Source organism: Nematostella vectensis, chromosome 1 (assembly GCF_932526225.1).
Source record: "Nematostella vectensis chromosome 1, jaNemVect1.1, whole genome shotgun sequence".
Lineage (NCBI taxonomy): Eukaryota > Metazoa > Cnidaria > Anthozoa > Actiniaria > Edwardsiidae > Nematostella > Nematostella vectensis.
The window spans coordinates 6,382,114-6,404,180 of NC_064034.1; the positions used below are offsets into that span (position 1 = coordinate 6,382,114).

At 40.6% G+C, this 22,067-nt stretch overlaps 2 protein-coding genes across 2 annotated transcripts in view; one reads left to right on the forward strand and one right to left on the reverse strand.

Moving 5' to 3' along the window:
* Positions 1 to 19,654, reverse strand: LOC5519120 (regulator of nonsense transcripts 2). The gene is made up of 33 exons (XM_032363815.2): positions 19,517 to 19,654; positions 18,599 to 18,937; positions 18,354 to 18,393; positions 17,614 to 17,688; positions 17,324 to 17,399; positions 16,589 to 16,662; positions 15,573 to 15,653; positions 15,461 to 15,496; positions 14,846 to 15,370; positions 14,363 to 14,455; positions 13,998 to 14,037; positions 11,458 to 11,609; positions 10,935 to 11,022; positions 10,649 to 10,735; positions 10,083 to 10,192; positions 9,863 to 9,948; positions 9,651 to 9,759; positions 9,402 to 9,459; positions 9,268 to 9,323; positions 8,827 to 8,943; positions 8,526 to 8,627; positions 6,993 to 7,076; positions 5,100 to 5,141; positions 4,780 to 4,881; positions 4,419 to 4,478; positions 4,187 to 4,325; positions 3,487 to 3,623; positions 2,823 to 3,006; positions 2,137 to 2,441; positions 1,883 to 2,002; positions 1,469 to 1,730; positions 1,266 to 1,389; positions 1 to 1,034 (listed from the first exon to the last, which is right to left on the reverse strand). The coding sequence occupies exons 2-33, from the start codon at positions 18,787 to 18,789 to the stop codon at positions 1,025 to 1,027; spliced, it is 3,765 nt and encodes a 1,254-aa protein (XP_032219706.2). The 5' UTR covers positions 18,790 to 18,937; positions 19,517 to 19,654; the 3' UTR covers positions 1 to 1,024.
* Positions 19,165 to 22,067, forward strand: part of LOC5519056 (VWFA and cache domain-containing protein 1) — a 9,583-nt gene continuing 6,680 nt past the window's right edge. The window contains exons 1-5 of the mRNA XM_048731948.1: positions 19,165 to 19,427; positions 19,511 to 20,107; positions 20,535 to 20,676; positions 21,238 to 21,527; positions 21,891 to 22,032. Coding sequence (XP_048587905.1) covers positions 19,281 to 19,427; positions 19,511 to 20,107; positions 20,535 to 20,676; positions 21,238 to 21,527; positions 21,891 to 22,032 — 1,318 coding nt within the window. The 5' untranslated portion in view covers positions 19,165 to 19,280. The remainder of the gene's footprint in view (positions 19,428 to 19,510; positions 20,108 to 20,534; positions 20,677 to 21,237; positions 21,528 to 21,890; positions 22,033 to 22,067) is intronic.

Sequence of the window (22,067 nt, forward strand, 5' to 3'; positions counted from 1 at the left end):
TCAGGGATTTGCAGCAACAGTTTATTTAATTTAAAAGTGAAAAACAAAGTGGTGAGCATGAAACTGTAAAAAGGTAAAGCTGAAAAATATCCATAAAACACCTTTCTATATCGTACGACACTGCTTTTCTCCTGGTCACCAGCGTGTAACTAAGATGGATCTCATAATACCCAAGTTTATCTCTTAATCTATATCTATATATATTGCAATGTTGAATACCGTGTGGAAGCCTTGTAGCGTTTTTATACACGAAAACGTTCGTATCCTCTGTTTTCGCGAATGCTAAGGACAAATCGTTAAAAGACACGTTAGATGTGCCATGCTATTTCTCCCTGTGGGTTCACGGGGATTCACTGCTTTGGATACAACTGGGTTTCACTTGCTGGTATTTTTATTACTTGGCAACCATGGGTTACAATTGAGCCAGTGACATGCGTCTTATTTACCAAAACTTGCTTTTTACCACAACTTGCTTTCTTTAATAACGCTCGTCCTAGCCCTACAAAGCTACCTATCAGCTGAGATACCTGTGCTTTTTTTAAAATAAGCTAGGATCTGGGAAGAGGAAGGCGCCTAGGCCACAGGGATCCCTCGAGAGTAAAATATCAAGTGCTAGTTACAGAAACATTCTGCGAGCCTGTGCTTCGGTAGTTGATAACTAAAAAAAACTTAAAGACGGCAAATCATGCTACCCAGGTTGAAACACTAAACACATAAGTCACAAAGCCGTATACCTTGTATATACCTTTGTATAAACGGTCAAAACTACCTTTGAATTGACTAGACCAATTCTCCCGAAGGAGATTTCTCTCAAACCATAACATACCAGCAGCAAACATAACACACGCTGCTTAATTCTTCGAGACGTCATGCGGTTTGCCCCGCGGTGTTACTCGCCACTACTCAGACCCTCCATCCCAGCCTGCAACACGGGATGGGTGAAGATCACGTGATAAGACACGGGAGACCTAACGCGCCTGAGCGACCTCTTTTAGCCAGTGGTTTGTCGAGGTACACTTCACTGTTAACGTCTCCTGTGAATTAAGGGCTTAGTTAGGCTGATATTCACAGTAGAAAGACGCCCGAAAATGGGATTAAGACTGTTTCGAAATCAGCACGTAAGATGAACTTTTTACAGCACGTAAAATGAACTTCTATCTGCATAATAGGTTCACATTTTTACACTAACGTGGTTTAACGAGTCTACTCTTTGTAAGACAATGGTTATGTTTGGAAACAGTTGGACAGTCTGTTGTTGTACTTACCGTGTGAGATTGGAGAAGACCGCATTAGGGTCTAGCGTACCAGTGTAGGGGCGCCTGGGCTTGGTGCGTGAGTACGGACCACGCCCATAATCGCCACCCGTCCGCTGTTGTGACAAGACCTCGGCTGTGGATCACACGGCGAAAAGACAATAAAACGTCATAATAATGAAACAATGTAATATCTCTTCCACGTCACTACTCACCATTGTAGATTTCTTCCTCTTGCCTCTGGTTGTGGTCCAGCACGAGCCGTTTGAGCTCTTGCTGTTCAGCCTGCTCGGCGACCTGCTTTTCACGCATGTTAGCCGCAAGGTCGGACGAGATTGGGATCTCGAGGTCACGGTACTGCTGCTTGTTTCCTTTGCGCAGCATAAGCACAAAGTTCATCTTCTCGTCAACTGCCCCTTCCGCCTTTCGAACTTGACCTTTAAGGTGCATGGGCACGGCAACATCGAGGCTGGGTACCTGGAGAGAAGAGAGAAGACATCCACAAAGTCCAGTGTGAGCACGATCTTGCAGTTCTGTTAGGTTTGTTGCTGCGACACGCAAAATCGCCTATGTACTGTCTGAAAATGTAGCTTATTTAAAGGGTACACATGTATATTTGCAGTGCTGACCTTTAGGCTTTCGCCGCGTCGCGAGTGCAGGTCGTCAACCATCAATCTCTCAAACATCTGCTGGAATTCCTGGTCTTCGGCAGTTGGTTCTACTTTCTTGGGAGGGCTCAACATTTTCACCTAAATCACAATAGCACAGTTTAATTCCCTTATTCCCTCGGCGGGGATATAAGTGAGGTGCCTACATGTTAGAGTTTAATATACGTCGATGGATTTATATACAGGTACTTCATCAAGAAGCGGCCACGCGTTACCCTGTGCATAGCAGTCTCGTCATCATCCATTTCCATGTCAATCATCTCATACTCGTCATCAACATCCAGGACCTCACTGTCATCCTGCTCACTCTCCCCAGACTCGCTCGGCTCGTAGTCGTCACGCGGCATAGGGGACGGGCATGGTGAGCCTGTAATGGACGTGTGGGGCGAGCCATGGGAGGAGCTGGGCGAGTCTGCTAGCGTCATGGTGGCTGCCATGGCAACACCTGGCACTGACACGGGCAAGGAGGCTGGACGAGCTGTCTGCTCTGTGGTTAGGTCGGTGGTAGGCAGGACTTTACCTAACAAACCCACAAGATTTATCACATTTGTATCAAATGTATGTCATTATACTTTGTATATGTATTATACTTTGAAATCTTACTGTAAACGGAAATCGTCTCAATTCTGATAGTAACTGATAAAACAAGACGGCATAATGCTTTCTCTTAACATTTATTTGGTGGATATTTATTATATTGACTTCTATTTTATTCCGTCTTTGGGCAACCAAAGTTTCATCCGCTACATACGGATTTATGCAGAGGATAGGACTTATCCAGGCTTTGTGCAACCGGTGCCTGATTCTTTTGGTCACGCTCTAGTTGTTCCGCCTGTCACTAAGCCTTTTTGTATATTGTCTAAATGTGGTGCGTGTTGCGCGAGATAGCTACGTAACTTACCTATCTGTTGCTTTTGGTCACGCTCTAATTGTTCCACTTGTTCCTGGGCTTCTTGCAGTGTAGAACATACAGTCAGCTTGGGGCGCAGTATCTCAAGCGTGTCTGCTATCATATAATCCACGTCCCTCGGAAACGGTCGGCTCTCGTTCCACTCTGGGCTGGACTTTTTACGGTTTATGTAAAGCTGCACAAAAATAAAAACTCAAACACATTACACACATAACATACATGAATTGGAAAGTCCTGAAGCGTTCACAAAGGAATTAACTTTAAGCACCAACATCTAAAACAGAACCCAGTTTTGCATTCAAAGGGTTGGAAAACCGCTGTAAATAATGTAAATAACCATATCATTTGAGATGATAAGTTTAGGGTTGCTCCTTATCTATGGTGCAAAATACGGCACAAGTCGGCGTTCGCATATACGTTGTTGGTTTTCAAAGTTGGGTGACAATGCTTATTTGTGTAATGATTTTTTTTTTATTAAAAAACTCTCACCATTTTTCAAATATGCAACTTTCCCTGTATTGTATTGTATACATGTGTTAAATTAGGTAATTAGCAGATTTATTTAGCCTACGAATCTAAACCTCACGATCAGATCAACAGTCTTAATAACAGTCCATATTGATTGTCTACTATCGAAAGCAGACCCTCGATTTACCTGGAAGTAGACGAGAAAGCAGTCGAGCTTTTTCCTGTAGTTGCCGTGGTCAAAGTACTGGCCACACGTGTCGAGTAGGGTGCATATCAGACGGATACGAAACAGGTGCTGAGGCGGGTCTAGTTCAGATGAGCTTCCTGTGGTAACGCAATACCATGTGAGCAGCTTTCAAATAAACAGGTGGCAAATGGAGAGATGGGTTTCAATTTTTATACACGTTTGATCGTGCAAATTTTCAAATAAAATCCGACATGAGAGTCTAGAATTTTCACAGTGTGATCGCGGGATAAGTTGAATACAGTTTTTACAAAAAAAAAAATGAATTTCAACATGTAATTCCCTACTCTTTGACGCATCATACAGTAAATAATTTTGATACACACGAAATCGTGGTAGCGCGACCTTATAGATTTCCAAAATCTTTCTATGGTTTGGGAAAAGCGCGTATTTTTATTGGGGAGGGGAGTTGTCTGGCTTGTAAAGCTTTCGCGAAGTGTTATTATCGAGGGTAATCCAGTACCCACTATACTACTGTGCTATTCCGATTACTCGAACCTACAGGGAAAACCCCCAAAACAGCTTGAGTCGTCGAGGTAAAAAGATGACAAAAACTACTTTGAGGGAAAGAAAAATCAATTCGATTAAACATGAATCGCGGGTTATCTAGGTATCAGGAAATTACAGTAGTATACTATTATACCGTCATCAGGGTTGCCAAAGGTCAGGAAAGAGTAGAGCGTGTTGAAGATGACACGGGACTCCACAAGCCGGTAGTTGTACAGTTCGCCCAGGTACCTGACGCAACACACGCGCCGCTGGTTCAGCTTAGGGTGGTTTACCTGCAGTCGAAGACAATAGTAAGTCAAGGCTGCTATAAGGTGTCACATGTGCGGTCACGTGCATTAAGTTAGTGGGTGTTCTACTGCATTTACCTCCATTCCGAGTCGTATCTCCTCCAAAACACCATCCACGATGAACAAAGCCAGCTCCTCCTAAAGACAGACGATATCAGTTTGATATCTTTCCACTTCTGCAAAAAGCTTCGCTTTTTTATCAGTTACATGACATGCAAGTTACTAAAGTAATATGGTACGTGTTACACACGTGAAAAGCTGACGTTAAGTTAGGGACCGGTCGAACAAGCAAGATGCCCAGGAGATGTATGTTAAAACTGACAGACTGTAACAGAAGTGCAAGTGTCACTCACGAACAACTAGATGCGATGCTCCCGTTCCTTCTTTTGCCCTATTATGTGACAATGCGTACTCACGTGCTACGAAACGTGTTACTCACGTGATATGCTGATAGTCCGGACAGCAAGTTGGCTGCGCAGTGTATGCTGTTATACTTGACATTCCAGATCCTGATGAAGCATTTTATGGCGTACAGAGCAATCTGTGGAACAGACGCAGCAATATATTATACCTGGGGACTGTTCAAAGAATGATTAAGAGAACTCACACTAACGATAGTGAGTCTTGGCCCATACTTTACCTGGGTAAATATCCAAAAATACCCGTTATAGCAGATAACAATGTCTCCAGATCAAGGATTAACCGCAATTTCCCATAAAATCTAACGTTTGTTATTCATATGGGAATATGATCTCATACCTCAGTATTATCCCATGGAAGTTTTCGTATTTGACGCAAAACCTAAAGAAAAATGAGTCAAATTTCTAGTAAAACTGCAGGCAAATGAAGATGTATGCCAACGTTGTGCACGATAAATGTAACAGTGTCCAAGGTTGTGTAGATAAAAGCCTGCGAAACACGCCAATAAAGGTCGGTAAAAGCCTTACTTGGCGTGTCAAGGTTGTGTTAAGATGAGTGTCAAGGTTGAGTAAGATGTATGTCAAGGTTGTGTATGGTGAAGGTAATAGTGTCGAAGGTTGTGTAGGTAGGTTGTGTAGGTAAAAGCCTGCGTACTTGGCCTGTCCAGGTTGTGCTAAGATGCGTGTCAAGGTTGAGTTAAGATGCGTGTCGAGGTTGAATTTAAAATGCGGTTGTGTTAAGAGGCCTATCTAGGTTGTGTTAAGATGTATGTCCAGGTTGTGTTAAGATGTATGTCCAGGTTGTGTTAAGATGTATGTCAAGGTTGGTAAGATGTAAGACCAGGTTGTGTTAAGAGGCCTATCTAGGTTGTGTTAAGATGTATGTCCAGGTTGTGTTAAGATGCGTGTCAAGGTTGTGTTAAGATGTATGTCCAGGTTGTGTTAAGATGTATGTCCAGGTTGTGTTAAGATGAATATCCAGGTTGTGTTAAGATGCGTGTCAAGGATGTGTTAAGATGCGTGTCAAGGATGTGTTAAGATGCGTGTCAAGGATGTGTTAAGATGCGTGTCAAGGATGTGTTAAGATGCGTGTCAAGGTTGTGTTAAGATGCGTGTCAAGGTTGTGTTAAGATGCGTTTCAAGCTTGAGTTAAGATGCGTGTCAAGGTTGTGTTAAGATGCGTGTCCAGGTTGTGTTAAGATGCGTGTCAAGGTTGTGTTAAGATGCGTTTCAAGGTTGAGTTAAGATGCGTGTCAAGGTTGAGTTAAGATGCGTGTCAAGGTTGTGTTAAGATGTGTGTCAAGGTTGAGTGAAGATGCGTGTCAAGGATGTGTTAAGATGCGTGTCAAGGATGTGTTAAGATGCGTGTCAAGGATGTGTTAAGATGCGTGTCAAGGTTGTGTTAAGATGCGTGTCAAGGTTGAGTTAAGATGCGTGTCAAGGTTGTGTTAAGATGTGTGTCAAGGTTGAGTGAAGATGCGTGTCCAGGTTGTGTTAAGATGTATGTCAAGGTTGGTAAGATGTATGACCAGGTTGTGTTAAGAGGCCTATCTAGGTTGTGTTAAGATGAATATCCAGGTTGTGTTAAGATGTATGTCCAGGTTGTGTATGGAGAAGGTAATAGTGTCCTAGATTGTGTTAAGATGCGTGTCAAGCTTGAGTTAAGATGCGTGTCAAGGTTGTGTTAAGATGCGTGTCAAGGTTGTGTTAAGATGCGTGTCCAGGTTGTTTTAAGATGCGTGTCAAGCTTGAGTTAAGATACGTGTCAAGGTTGTGTTAAGATGCGTGTCAAGGTTGAGTTAAGATGCGTGTCCAGGTTGAGTTAAGATGCGTGTCAAGGTTGAGTTAAGATGCGTGTCAAGGTTGAGTTAAGATGCGTGTCAAGGTTGTGTTAAGATGCGTGCCAAGCTTGTGTTAAGATGCGTGCCAAGCTTGAGTTAAGATGCGTGTCCAGGTTGAGTTAGGATGCGTGTCAAGGTTGAGTTAAGATGCGTGTCAAGGTTGTGTTAAGATGTATGTCAAGCTTGAGTTAAGATGCGTGTCAAGGTTGAGTTAAGATGCGTGTCAAGGTTGAGTTAAGATGCGTGTCAAGGTTGAGTTAAGATGCGTGTCAAGGTTGAGTTAAGATGCGTGCCAAGCTTGAGTTAAGATGCGTGTCCAGGTTGTGTTAAGATGTATGCCAAGGTAGTGTATAGTGAAGGTAATAGTGTCCAAGGTTGTGTTGATGGCTCACCCGCTCGGTAGTGGTCTTAGAGAGGTCCTTATAGAGCAGCTTACGGATGTACTGGTGCATGGGGGGACGAACCTTCTGCATCATCTGTAAACAGGTGCATAAGATGAGTAGTATCGAATTTGTGTTAATGAGAAATTTACAACTACACTCCTCATGGCACAATTAACACGCACTCAGTTACTTGTAGACAAACCACAGAGGCAAATAATTACTGCGATATCACTTACTCGGTATCTACCACAACTGTTAGGTGGCAGTATTGTGAGTTGGGACAATCAGGGCAGATTGCCCCTTTTGTCCGTCTGGTGGGTTACAGTAGTAGAAGGCATTGGCTCCTTACCTTTTGTCTCTCTGGTGGGTTACAGTAGTAGAAGGCATTGGCTCCTTACCTTTTGTTTCTGGTGGGTTACAGTAGTAGAAGGCATTGGCTCCTTACCTTTTGTCCGTCTGGTGGGTTACAGTAGTAGAAGGCATTGGCTCCTTACCTTTTGTCTCTGGTGGGTTACAGTAGTAGAAGGCATTGGCTCCTTACCTTTTGTCTCTGGTGGGTTACAGTAGTAGAAGGCATTGGCTCCTTACCTTTTGTCTCTCTGGTGGGTTACAGTAGTAGAAGGCATTGGCTCCTTACCTTTTGTCTCTGGTGGGTTACAGTAGTAGAAGGCATTGGCTCCTTACCTTTTGTCTCCCTGGTGGGTTACAGTAGTAGAAGGCATTGGCTCCTTACCTTTTGTCTCTGGTGGGTTACAGTAGTAGAAGGCATTGGCTTCTTACCTTTTGTCTCTCTGGTGGGTTACAGTAGTAGAAGGCATTGGCTCCTTACCTTTTGTCTCTCTGGTGGGTTACAGTAGTAGAAGGCATTGGCTCCTTACCTTTTGTCTCTCTGGTGGGTTACAGTAGTAGAAGGCATTGGCTCCTTACCTTTTGTCTCTCTGGTGGGTTACAGTAGTAGAAGGCATTGGCTCCTTACCTTTTGTTTCTCTGGTGGGTTACAGTAGTAGAAGGCATTGGCTCCTTACCTTTTGTCTCTCTGGTGGGTTACAGTAGTAGAAGGCATTGGCTCCTTACCTTTTGTCTCTCTGGTGGGTTACAGTAGTAGAAGACATTGGCTTCTTACCTTTTGTCTCTTACAGTAGTAGAAGGCATTGGCTCCTTACCTTTTGTCTCTCTGGTGGGTTACAGTAGTAGAAGGCATTGGCTTCTTACCTTTTGTCTCTGGTGGGTTACAGTAGTAGGAGGCATTGGCTCCTTACCTTTTGTCTCTTACAGTAGTAGAAGGCATTGGCTCCTTACCTTTTGTCTCTCTGGTGGGTTACAGTAGTAGAAGGCATTGGCTCCTTACCTTTTGTCTCTCTGGTGGGTTACAGTAGTAGAAGGCATTGGTTCCTTACCTTTTGTCTCTCTGGTGGGTTACAGTAGTAGAAGGCATTGGCTCCTTACCTTTTGTCTCTGGTGGGTTACAGTAGTAGAAGGCATTGGCTTCTTACCTTTTGTCTCTCTGGTGGGTTACAGTAGTAGAAGGCATTGGCTCCTTACCTTTTGTCTCTCTGGTGGGTTACAGTAGTAGAAGGCATTGTCTACCATGGTCAGCTGGCGGCCATCTAGGTTTTGCACAGCTTTCTTCCTCATCATCACCTCCTGTGACCAAAGAAAAGGCAATAACAAGATCAATACAGGGGGTCAGTTCACCTTGAATTGCCAGTTCGAATCACTTCAAAGAAATTTGAAACCGTTATCCAATATATAGGAAAACTCCATAACCTTTTGATTAAACTATAGACATCCAAAAATTTAGTAAAAAGTATGTTAAAACATTGTACTATGTTAGGTAACTTACTAATAAGTTCTTTGTCCTGATGTGGGAGTCAGGTGAGCGATAGAGGAACCGTCCACACACCTCCAGCAGGTTGCATGCCATTTCAATGTTATGATGGCTGAAATCTTCAAGGAGCATCTACACAACCAAAAGGAAATCAAAGCTACACCATACTATACCATAATGGTTTTAAACACCATCTTGGCCAGAGGAAATTGTAAAAATACTAGCCATACAATGACGTTTGAAACAACTATGTCATAATTTGCAGTTGGGGAGAGGAAAACTAAATAATTCATCTGAATCCTCAGTGAGTTTTATTGATCTTGGCTAGGAACTGCTTACTATACCTTTGTTTGACGAACATTAGCTGAGAAGTTAGAGCTTAAAATTATAACGGAGCCACCCATATTACAACAAAAACAACAACAAAAAAGTGAAAATCGATACAATGTCATTTACCTTCAGGCAATGTAGTGCATCTCCCTTGGGGAAAATCTGGAATTTGGTAAGCTCACCTGAGAAAGTTAAAAAGTATTATGATGAGATTAACCAGATAATATTTTTGTGGAATTTGTCTAAAGTGACATACTAACCGATGAACCTCACTGACTTGATCTTGGACTCCAAGTTAATCTGGTCTTTCTTTCGCACCTTAGTATAATAACATTTCCAATGACTTGAAGCACAGAGTTTGTTGAGTAACTTTCTTCTTATGATATGGGGAATAAACGATTTCCTTTTCTTACTCCTACTACCAGTATATTTATATAGGCATTTGTAAAACAAATGCCAACGACTGATGAGCTTATTCTTGAAAGAAAGAATCTGTTGAAGCAACTTACATGGAATCTAAACTCTCCTTTGAGAGCTTTCACAACCTCAGGAGAGATATCAGAAACACACTGATCAAGCGTGGCGATCAGTCTGCTATACATGGGCAGGAGATCCAACCTAAAAATCAAGGGCAGGTTTTTTATTGTAAATAAAGATCATTTTGTTACTCTTGTCAAAGTGTGTTTGAATACTGCTGACATTTGATAAAAAGTATATATACCTTGTCCTCTGAACTGTAAGTACAGCTCGTGTGAGCTTCTTCCGATTTTTCTTATTGTTGCACGACAGCATAAAATCCATGGCAACCTATATCAAAGTAAAAAAAGAACAACTTTAAGCACACAAAAAGGCACTGTAGCCAAAAATTATAAATCTGTTATATCTGTTTACTTTTCCAAAACCTTTAGAACCAACACTCAGTTACAAAATTTCTAAAATACCTCATCGATCATGTCTTTGTTGACACATGTTGGCAGCTTTGCAATCAAGGCTTCCATGGCAGCGGCACCACTTGTAACCACACTTGCACTCTCACTAGATTCATCTGCGCCTGTAAAGAAATAACAAAATATAGCTTAGACCTACACACCAAATCTCGATTATATGGTAATCCATCTTTTAGGTCGCACCAGTAGTGGAATCCTCTTCATAATCGAATTCTTAATACAGTGATACAGCACTTTTTTCCATCCTTAACAATTATTATCATTAATTCAAGGCTTACTATCTTCACTATAAGCTCACTTATAGGTGCAATACGTTTTAAGCCTCAAGCTTGTTTTTACCCATCTAAAAAATTAAAAAATCAGCCATGCCAGGGGTCCTGCACACAATAACAGAAAATAAATATAAAAAGATAGAAAAACAAAGCTTTATATGCAAAATCGGTGATGCTCTTTTAAATGTGGTCCTTATTCAAGGCAGGGGTGTGATTGTTAGTTGAAATAGCATAGTGATGCCATGCCCTGTTAGAGAGAAGGGGGAAAGGTGAGCTTTTCCAACATACTATCTTCTGCCTCTTTGTCACTGTCAGCAAAATCCTCCTCAATGTTCAACTCCTCATCAGCATCATCCAGCAGTTCCACTTGGTTACCTGAAATGAAAATTTATTTAGACAATTGAGAGGGAAGTGTGTTTAATTGTAGTTGCTCCTGTGAACAATATGAAACATGGAGTTTTTATACCATTTAAAAAGATCAATCACAATTCCATCTATTGTACAAAACGCTTGTTTTACTGCAGCATCAGATTGGCACCCTTTTAAAAACGTTTCTTATTAAAGTGTGCTGTACCTATGCTAGAGTCTTTATCTGTGACCTTTTCATCTACACTGTCCAAGCTTTCACTGCTGCCAGTCCTTGGGTCTTCTTTATACAGAATCTAAAATCGATTAAATGGGAATCTCAGTACCAAACTACTTCAGACTTGCAACCCCAAATGATACCTCCTCTCTCATACAATAGGCAACTTTGATAATGTAAGGTGTCTATATTGTATAATTATCTGATTGTCTTGGGGAAATAAACAACAACAACAACAACAACTAAGGTATAGTTTGGACGTTCTTCTTTCTGTCCACCCTTCCAAATGCAAATACATGCAAATGAACAGAATTGATTGTCTCATTTTCATTTGCATGCATTTCAATTTGGAACGGCATATGAAAAGAAAGGCCTCTAAACTAAAGGGATAAAGGTCACATTCAGATAACTGCAAGCCTTACATAAATAACCACCAAATCCTGAGTTCATTTCTCAGGAAAAAGCGGACTAATGTTAGAAAAGGATATATTTCCTGATCATTCAGAACACTTACCCCAGGTAAAGAGGCTTTCAAGTCTTTGAGGTTCTCATAAAATACTCTATAGTCCTCGTCTTCCCATATACCACTCTCCCCATCATATTCCTGGTTCTTGAAGGGGTTGAAGATGTCCACTGTACTGCTCCCTTCACATTGCTGTATCAATTCTACTGACAACACAAAGATAATCAGAATACTCTACCCTTCTACTAATGCATCAGATCTACTCACAACAAAAAGGCAGTTAGAACACAGGCAGTCCAAGGCTACTGTCAGTAGTTAGAAATGTACAGTATGGGGAAATTTATAGCGGAGCCAGCGTGGCCTGCGGAGCTCCATAGGTATAGAAATATGGTATAGCTATGCGACTTGGTTTTGGTGGTCATCGCGCGGGTACCCTGTTTGTCACAATCCATCCATCCAGTCAATCGTGCAACTCCCAGGCCCCACTCGATCTTACGCTGTTGTGTGTTTTTTACCGCCTCGCTTTGTGCTGCAAAGTTCGTATGTTCACAGAAGAAAGGCAGCTTGAAAATAGTATTTAATGAGAAAATAAGCAGATTCAAATGGGCTGAAGGTTTTGAGGAAACATTTGTCTGAAGTACGAGCCGATGTAAATTCCCGCCCGTGGCAGCAGCAGCTTAAAAGAAGACTAAGAGGAGAGGCTCTACACTACCATTCTATATTCATTCACATCTATATCTATGTAAGGAGATCCTGAGAGGAAAAGGCCTTGGATTGATATAAAAAATCATTCACTTGTGCAACAAAAAAAACACTGCCAAGGTGAGTTTTTGACGATGATTTGCATTTTGAATATGACATTTTTTTATTTATTGTTGTGCTTTTATAATGCTCGTTTGTTCGCTTTTTCCCCAAAACCAATCGCTCAAACAAAAACACTGTACCAGCTTTAGTATGACGTCAAGATGACATATCAATGTCATCTATCCTTGTTTTGATTGGCTAAAATACCATCTACTTGAATTCCGATTGGATTATAATTTTGGCACTTGAATGGCTTTTATTCAACTGACAATCGCCATGAAAATTTTAACTTCGTAAATACTTACTTACAAGTTCTATAAATTCAGGCGTATATTCCTCATGGTAAGTAAGAATTTAACGACAGAAATACGTAGTAGTCTAGCTACTGTATCAATGACACTTAGCTTGTTCGATTTATACATATGTTTTTAGAGTACACAGATGTTTAGTTTTCATTTTTCCCCAACACTATTCCAGATTGGAACAGCCTTCCGGCACACACCGCTAGTGCCAGTTCATTTCTTTTATTTAAGAGCTTAGTTTCGAAATAGAGCTGTATAAATTATTAATAATGTACTGTTTTAGTCTTATTTATTTATGTATATGAATTTATCTTGGTATAATGCAACTCAGCTTACAGTAACCGAGCATTAAAACTGAGAATTCGTGGTCTAACAAGCAATTTGAGCATAACAACATCCTTTGATATTCTTCGTTCTCTCTTTACTTTATTGACAGCTTTGAGATATTTAATCAAGGCTGACAAAAATCATCCTGTCATATATTGCTAAAGAAGACCTTTCTTGTCTTTATATCCTGTGTATTTAGTCTTTTTGAAGCCACAGCAACTTTTTCTACATTATCATAAATACTTTACAGTTACAAGAGAATTTTTTCATCGAAAATAAAAACCAAAAATGCAACCTTTATTTTTTTTGGCTCAAGCTTATATTGTCTGCATCTTGCATACTATCTAATGTGTTTATTTATTTTTATTCAAATAGTTATGGAAAATTAGTAAGGTTATATGGGATGATACCCAAGTTAATTGTATTCACTTTTATTTAGGTTAAACCAACCAAGGACTACCTGAGGGTCATGCTTGATGCTAAAGGCTGGAAGACATAAGAATAGGCAAATGTAGCCAGGATTTCTTACTTTGATACAGCAGTATAAGTGTAATAGGGTTTTTAGAGCAAGATATTTTGTGTCAATGATACTGTAATTCTGTAAAACATTTTTTATCAACCTGAAGATAATGAGGAAAGGGGAAATGATAGGAGAGTGCTCAATCAAGTCGTTGCAATAGTGTTGAAGTTTTTATCAAAAATATAGCCCCAGTTTCTTTTTTCTCTCTCTATTGACTATTTTTATATGCAATTGAAATGCTTGTGTTGTCTAGTATTTTTACTGCGAGAATTGGGCTATTTTGATAACCAGATTAAAATCTTTAATTCGCGCTTCCTTTTTTGGCAGTGAAGCTGGTACCTGGTACTGTACTATTCACACTGTATTCGGATATTGTCTTTTATGTTCCAGCTAGTGCTAGCGAACGGACTTTGAGTTAACGCGTCTATATATTATAATAGTCTATTTTCCTTTCCCACCCTCCCACCCTAACAGTGGGCTGAGAAGTCTATTGGTTGTTTTCAGCTTTCACCATTTTTAGTGTATTATCTTTCAATAAACTTCTCATTGTGCCAAACTCATGCTTGTGTTGTCTAGTATTTTTACTGCGAGAATTACAGTAGAGTAAGTTTGAAGCCTGCTACTACCACTGTACTTACCATCTTGGGGAAGATCGGGCATATCCTCATCAAGAACATCCTAAAGAACACAACAAAATTGAAGTTGGGATGCAAAAAGATTGACAAGAGCAGGCATAATTAATTTTTTGGCTAAGGGCTATATTGATTCTGGGACTGGGAGGGATAAAACTACATACCTGATATAAAAAGGAAATCAAAATTGTCTGTTTTGAAAGTGCTTAGGAACCTTTCAAAGCATACTCTGATAAATACTCATGAGTAAGTTCAGAAGTGCTTTCAAAGACTATATAGAAAAAAAGCATGCTGACAAAAATAGACATCAAGGATTTAATGCTTGGAAACCAGTCTATACTACAGCCTCAGCATACTGATAACAAACTCACAGCAAGGTTAGAAGTGCTGGCAAGAAGCTTTTCATAAGACTTTTGGGCTCTCTCAAGGGACTCTTTCTTGTCAGCATGGAGCTCACCTTTGGTCTACAAGCAAAGGACATTCATGGCTTGGGACAAAAAAAAATATTCAAAAGTTCAAGGACAACCACAGAAGCGTATGTCTTCAATTTTTTATACATTACCAGAAGAGGCTGGAGATAATTGTCAAACATACAATATTCGAGCTAAGATATTTCAGCTTAGCTCTTGGGTCCCTAGTAAAAAAACGGCTATGCAGTATTTTGGTAAAGGATGTTACTTTACAGTTACTAGTAAAAAGTGAAATAAACCAAAACATTTTCAGTTAGTCCACCAGCACAACCAAAAACAGCTCAGTGAGAAGAAGATAATTTTCATTATTTAAACATGTCAACTGTGAATGATTTAAAATAAACTTCGGAGTGCATGGATAAGCAAGCTCACAAGACAACATACCAAAAGAATCTGTCTGTTCTGCCTCTCCCTGTTCTGAAGGTCCTTGTGCACCTGGAGAAGGTGTTTGGCAAGTGTTTTATAGTAACTCTGCAGCAGATGTCGAAAGCTAGCTTGTGCATCACGTGGGATGATTCCTGTGTAGGGCCAGGTAATATTATGCTTCTCAACCAAAGCCCGATGCTTCCTGGACAACACGCCAGCAAAGTCCTCACCACAGTGCTTGGCAAAACTGATGATCACCTGGACGTAGATGTGAGACTCCTTGTCGCAGTTAGCAATGTTGTTCAGGATACCACCCAACAGCTTGATGTTTTCATTGAGGTTTTCAAAGACGCCGTACAGGATGAGCTCCCCGAGGAGCCTAAGGGTGACCCTGTAGCGAGTGACATTTGCAGCACGATCCTCATCCTTGCCTGCATAATTCTCAAACACCTTAACGAGCTCCTTTTTTAGAAGGTCAGAGAATTCCTGGTATCGCTGGTGAAACAGGCTGCAGATGTGAGCCACGCAGCTGACATCAGCTTGCTGCACAAAATATTAAAAACAATGAAAATTGGAACAGTTTGGAATAATGTGAGGATAAATCAGAGGATAAATCAGGGTGGATAATCCTACCTTCAGTTTGTTGAATCCGTCAACAATGGAACTGACCTGATGCACAAGAAAATATATTTGATGTGTAAGTGGCCTACAGAACGTTAGTCTCTAAACACAATTCAATACTTACAGCTTCCTGGATGTATCTGGATAGATTTAAGCCATTAAACTCAGTTGTGAGAGCATCCCGCTGCGGCTCTGTGATGGAACGCTGTCAAAAACGGAAGGTTGATCAATTTAAGGATAAGAGGAAGTAAGTGCTGAGTAACAAAATCAAAATAATAGAACCCAAGGTGGCTGACAAAAACATTTTTTTCTTGTACTCAAAACACAAACTGACTGGAGGATTTTTTTCTTGTACTTAAACCACAAACTGACTGGAGGATTTTTCTTGTACTCAAACCACAAACTGTTTCAATGATCATGGATTGTTGATACACTGTATTGCAGAGTAATGCCATGGTTACACTAGAATGCCAACTGAGGTTGAGGTTAGCTATATAACTGCAAGAAAAGTCGACCAACCTGGTTAACTGAACCAAGGTTGGTTGACTTTGTGTGCGGTTACACAAGCTCACTTTACCTTTTAGTTGAGTCGTCCTCAGCAGCAAAGAATCTAGTGTCCTCGTGTCATGGGTTACTTATCTACACTGATTATCATTTGAATACTTTGGAGGGATTTATTCTAGCTTGTGTTTTAAATGGTACGCTTGGAATGAATATATTGAGCATACTTTGGGCAACAATTTGTTTTTAAATATGGATTAAACAAATTTAAAACAACAGATTACTTAGAGCTCAAACCTTGTAATCAGGAAGGAAACCAAAAGTCACACTAGAACTACCATCATAAGTCGAATAATTTTAAAGAAAAGCGACTAAGGTTTTGAGCAAGACATGCAATTAAACACCATTACATGTTTATATCTGTAAGCCCTAATCACTGCAATCTTAGTTGAGGCCATGAACTATGGATCGTAGAATAGTCTGCGGAACACTACTTCGGTAGAATTTCCTTTGTTCTCAATAATATATACTGAGGTTTCCGGTTGCAGCTACACACATAAAATTTCAACTTCAATTAGCCAATAACCATACCTAGGTTGAAAGTTCTAGTGTAACCACGGCATAAACGAGGCAACTTACCAGTTTCTTGGTGAAGGAAGAATTCTTCTTGACAGAAGAGTCAAGTCCCTTCATCAAGTTTTCACCTCGATGACCTGGGAAAACACAGCTCAATTTATTTTTTTGTAAATAATGCAAATTAAAGACATTCATAGCCTTACATTTATCAACCATATCAAATGACTTGGTTTGGTTGCATTCAGTCAAACAAAATCACTATCAAAATGTTCCGCATTCAAATACAGCAAAATACAATTACCATGACAACAAATAAAAATGCAATTGAACAACACCAGAATATTGTATATGAATAATGTTTGAAAAAGGTTAATGTCAAACAATAATAAAACTCAAAGCTTCATATTGCATCCTGGTGCTATTAATAAATAATTTCTCATAGCATTTTAACAATTTTTAAAATCCTAATACAAGAGGAAAACAAGCTTCTACATGGTGATCCCATATACATCCAACAAGTCAGATTCAAGACCAAGAAACAGAACAGCTTTTGACAGGGAGATCTAATCTGTTACAGCTAGAGGCTAGAACCCCTGTACATTCAATTTTTACACAAAAAAAAAAGACATTAACAGAAGGCATAAAAAATCAATTTTCATTTTCTATGAAAAGTGTGTTCAACATGTTCTGGGGTTTTGTCTTGAACAACAAGATTTGTCAGCCATCGAAAATCATGCACCAGATCACATGATCAGTAACTGTAAACAAGGGAAGATAAGGTGCATACATGTCGCCTACCTGATGCTGCCAAGTTCTTCTCTCGGGTGGAGATCTTGGTGTTCACCAACTCTTGGGCCTCATTGATAGCTTGTTGCTTAAATTAAATAAAGTTAAAATTTTAATAATTGAAGAAAAATAGACTCAATGACAATTTGATCACAATGATTGTAAATAACAATGTAACAAATTATGGTTGAAAAATATTACCAAAATACCAACACCCTCGAGAAACAAGGGAAGTGTGAGAGCCCACTGATGATCGAAGAGTTTAGTATTAATTATTTAAACTAATCAATGAAAATACTGACCACTTCTTCAATTTCTCTCTGTCTCTCCTCCTCTTTCCGCTTCTCATCTTCTAGCTGCTGTTGTTCCTCAGTTTGCTAAAGACATAAAGGTAGGAGTCCATTCAATGGCTATGATACAAAGCTGTAATTTTTATGGCAATTTCTATCTCAAACCGCGCTGAATTTCGATTCAATGATCAGAACTTAGTATCTAAATCAGTAATTGGCTAAAAAATAATTTAAAACAATACAATGTCCATGTTCTCTTACTGTTTCTCACTTATTTTGCTCAAATAATTCATCATTTTAGTACTCTATAAGGTTTCATGCCAAAAGTTTCCAGCAAGCTAGAATCCCCTGAGATAAATTTGCAAGCTGCTTTAAATTGCTGCAATTTTGCAGGTTGTCCGCACACAGGATTTGGGTTGCAAAAAAACTCTGTCTTAGCTCTTGTCTTGCAACATAAATTACTAGTGTAAACATAAGTTAATTGAGGTTTCATTTCAGCTGTTTGTATTTGATCCTTATTGTCACATGATGGTGTATCTCAAGTAGCAAACACATGTGTACAAAAAGAATTTAAGGCCACTAATCAGTTGACCAAAACAAACTCTAAGCAATTTGTTTGGCTTGATAACCTTCTCAAAAAAGATACATTGCTAGTAAAACATTCCGAACCAGTTGGGAATAAAAAAGCTTCAGGCATAGATGTAACTTATAAAAAGCTTATATTATTGTTTTGGCATCACAACTGTACTTACCATATTTGAATCTTGTTCGTCATCGTCCTTGCTCTCGTGTCTAGAAAATAACAGAAAAAACTATTATAGACCCCTCAACCAGTTACCTGAACAGGAGAGCAAAACGTTACATGAAAACCAACAACAAAACAACACGATTTAACTTAACTCTTACTTAAAGTTAAACTAACAACAACTCGGTGTAAACTATATCTAAAGCAAAACAGCAAAATTAAAAATTTGGGAAAACTTAGAAAGCTACTTGCCTCTCTTCAGCTACAGAGTTCGGAGGCTTCTCGTCTTGCTCTGTCTTTCCATCATTTTTATCGTCGTTTTTTAGTGAGTTCTGCTCTTTCTGTTTTTGGTCGTCTTTTATTTTGCTTGGTGTTCCCGCTGTACCAGCACAGTTTTCGCCGCGTTTTCCTCCATGCTGCCGCTTAGAGCTTTTTTCACTCATGCAGGAGACTTTGAGAGCTCTGATCAGCCTAGAATTGGTGCACTCTTTTCATCTTGTTGTGTTGTTATTCGTGTTTTCTGTCCGCCATTACCGTCTCAATTGTCGTCATCAGCCGCCGCATTGGAGACCAGCACTAGAACCCAGACCCCTAACAAGCCCGCATAGAATCATGTTTTTTTTTTTTTTTTTCATAAAAACTGCTTTCGCAAAAATCATTTCATTAGTTTTGCCACAACAACGAAAAATGTAAGGGGGGGGGGGGGGGGGAGAAAATGCGCGCACGTGTCAGGGCGCAACAAGACAATTGCAGACCAGAATATGGTCGCCGAATATCGTCAAAATATGGCGCGCGACAGCTGAAGAACGTCTATCGTTAACTCTGCGCGCGGCACACATACTATTATGACGAAAACTGTTACGTAGAGCGACGGGGAAATTCTACACAAAATTTCGTAATCTTCCGTCGTGAAATACGATGAATAGGCAAAGTAATGCTAGTATCCCCTAGACAATGTACGCTGCTTGTTATTGTGTTATCATTTATCGGTTCAGCTCAGCCATTCGTCCTAGACCCAGCAACACTGGGTAACACCTTAGACGGTATTGCCCGGGATGGTTTGGGTGTCCAGGATATGCAGGTTTGTTAACTTTTTATGCGCCAAAAAGGTATCTGGTTTACTCTAAACACACTTAGCGTTCTAATCCACACTCTACTTTTCAGGCTTACCTCGACTCGCTTGATGTCGACGTAGTCACAATCAACAGTACAACAATCAATGAGCTAAAAACCAAACTTTCCGAAAAATTCCAGGTCCGAGTCCAAGCTGCCTGGAGACTTAAGACGGCAGTTGAGCTTTCTTATTTTTTATCAGCGCCTAAGCACAATCCAGAGTGTTGTAGTGTTGACAGCGGTTCACTAACATATGACACGCGCTTTAGACAACAAGTCAGAACCACTCAATTTTGTGTGCGCAAAGCGTCCGGCGCAACCAATCCGACACAGCTTACAAACGAAGTACTTAAAGCGATGGAAGATAACATGAAAGAATCACCTTACCTTAAGTGGCAGTACTTTGGCTCAGTTGAAGGTCTCACCACGATCTACCCAATGCAATCTCAGGCAGAGTGTGGCTCGTACGATAATCGTGCCAGGCCTTGGTATGTAGACGCAGCTGCGCCAAAGCCGAAGAATGTCGTGTTAGTGGTAGATAGTAGCGGCTCGATGGCAGAAAAACATACTGCGAACGGGAAGACATGGCTGCAGATGGCCATAGATGCTGCTAAGGCTGTACTAGACACACTTAATCCACGAGATAAGGTGCGCAATGACGGGTTCGGAGAGTGGGATTTTTTTTTTATTTGTAGACACTGAGTGCGTAGCAAGAGACCGTGACCATCATGGTCTCTTGGAGAGTAGCTATTTTGATGAGTTTTATACTAACTAGGGGAAGAAGGGGGGGGGTCAAAGGTATAAAAAGGGGGATTAATTGTTCTTCCATGGATTTCCTTATATTTCTTATTATTAAGCCAAATATCATAATTAGGGGGGCCCGGGGCCCGCTCGGCGCACCCCTAGATCCGGCCCTGCTAACACCCACAAAATGCCAATCTGGGTTTTTAGTTTTACTACACTTTAATTATTCGGTTTTGTTAAATGGGTTTGCAAGTCATCATTTAGAACCACAATTAATTCAAATAATGTATATGAGCAGAAATTCATACCAGCGGCTGTGTATACGTCTCAGGTTGGAGTTGTATCGCTGGCGACAGACGCAAACACTCCCGGTAGCAACGATACGACATGGTGCTACGCCAACACCCTAGCTGAGGCCAACTCCGTAAACATCAACAATATGAAGATCTTCCTCGATGGAATGCGGTCTGCTGGTAAGTACAAACTGATAAAATACTTTGACATTCGCTCGCATGTGCGCCACCAACTGCACGGCAATCAATGGCTAAGTGTTACACAATGAGGAATAACCTTGTTTTGCTGTCCGGGTCACACAATGAGAAGTAACCACAGAACCACGTTAAGTCGTCTGTGTCACACTGTGTTACATTATGACCAAATTACGAAATGTCTGTCGCACAATATTGAAACGTTTCATGCATTTCGCCCCACACAAGGATAGCCTGCTAGCCGGTACTCTTTGGGGTTATTTGGAAATGTTTTGTTTTTGAATATTGGGAATCCTGTGGTGCGCGCGAAAGCCGAGATGCGCTGGGGCGTGGGTGGCACCTTGGCCTTCGCGCATGCCACAGGATTCCCAATATTCGAAGACAAAACATTTCCGAATAATCCCGAATGAGAGCAGGCTACACAAGGATGGCACACCCCGCTACAATTATGACATCATCATATCTTGTACTTGGCCATACGGCAATATCGCGTTAAAATGAGTCAGTCAGACTAATAGTCCAGGCCTCTTTTTATGAATTCTTAAGGTTTCACGATGTATATTCCTGCTTTGACGAAAGCTTTCGCTCTACTGCTGAACTCCAAGCCCGAGTCCCCAGATGACTGCGATCAAGTCATCATCTTTCTGACAGACGTCAAACCAACTGAACTCAAGGAGAGCGTTATGAGGACTATAGTGGAATCCAACAAGCTCCTGGATAATCGAGTAGTGATTCTAGCTTATGGCATTGGTGCTGAGGACTTCAGCTTTCTTGGAGACATGGTCAGACAGTCCGGTTACAACCAGACCTGGGACCCAGCCGCCGGACAGGTTACGGTGAGTTATCGAGTAGTATTTAGTCACCCATTTACTCTATAGAAAGCTTCACATGTAGGGGGAAAACGCTTGTAAGAACCGTTCTCGAATAACCGCCTCAGATTCGTTGGAATTGTTTATCTTTACCAAGGAGACTTTGGCGTTTCAAGTTTTGTGAAGTAAAGTACTTTATTTGGCTTATACACACCCATTAGGACTTTTTAATTAAAGCGTTCTGCTTCACCGTTTCTTATCACATCAAGTTAGCAATCACAACAAAAACAAAAGTTTTTTACCGCTCTTTTGCCAACTAGCTCATATTTTACCCACTTGCAATTTTTGGCCCGCTTAATGATAACCTAACAAACGAACAACACATTTCAGCCTGGCATCTGGAAACAAATAACAGACATAGGGCGTCTACGAGAAGAAATGGTCACCTACTATAACTTTTTTTTCTCCGCCAACGACCCATCGACAGCAGAACCCAGGATTGCCGTGCCGTACCACGACGCGTGGGGACTAGGTAAGAATACACTCATCCAAATCTTACATCTTAGA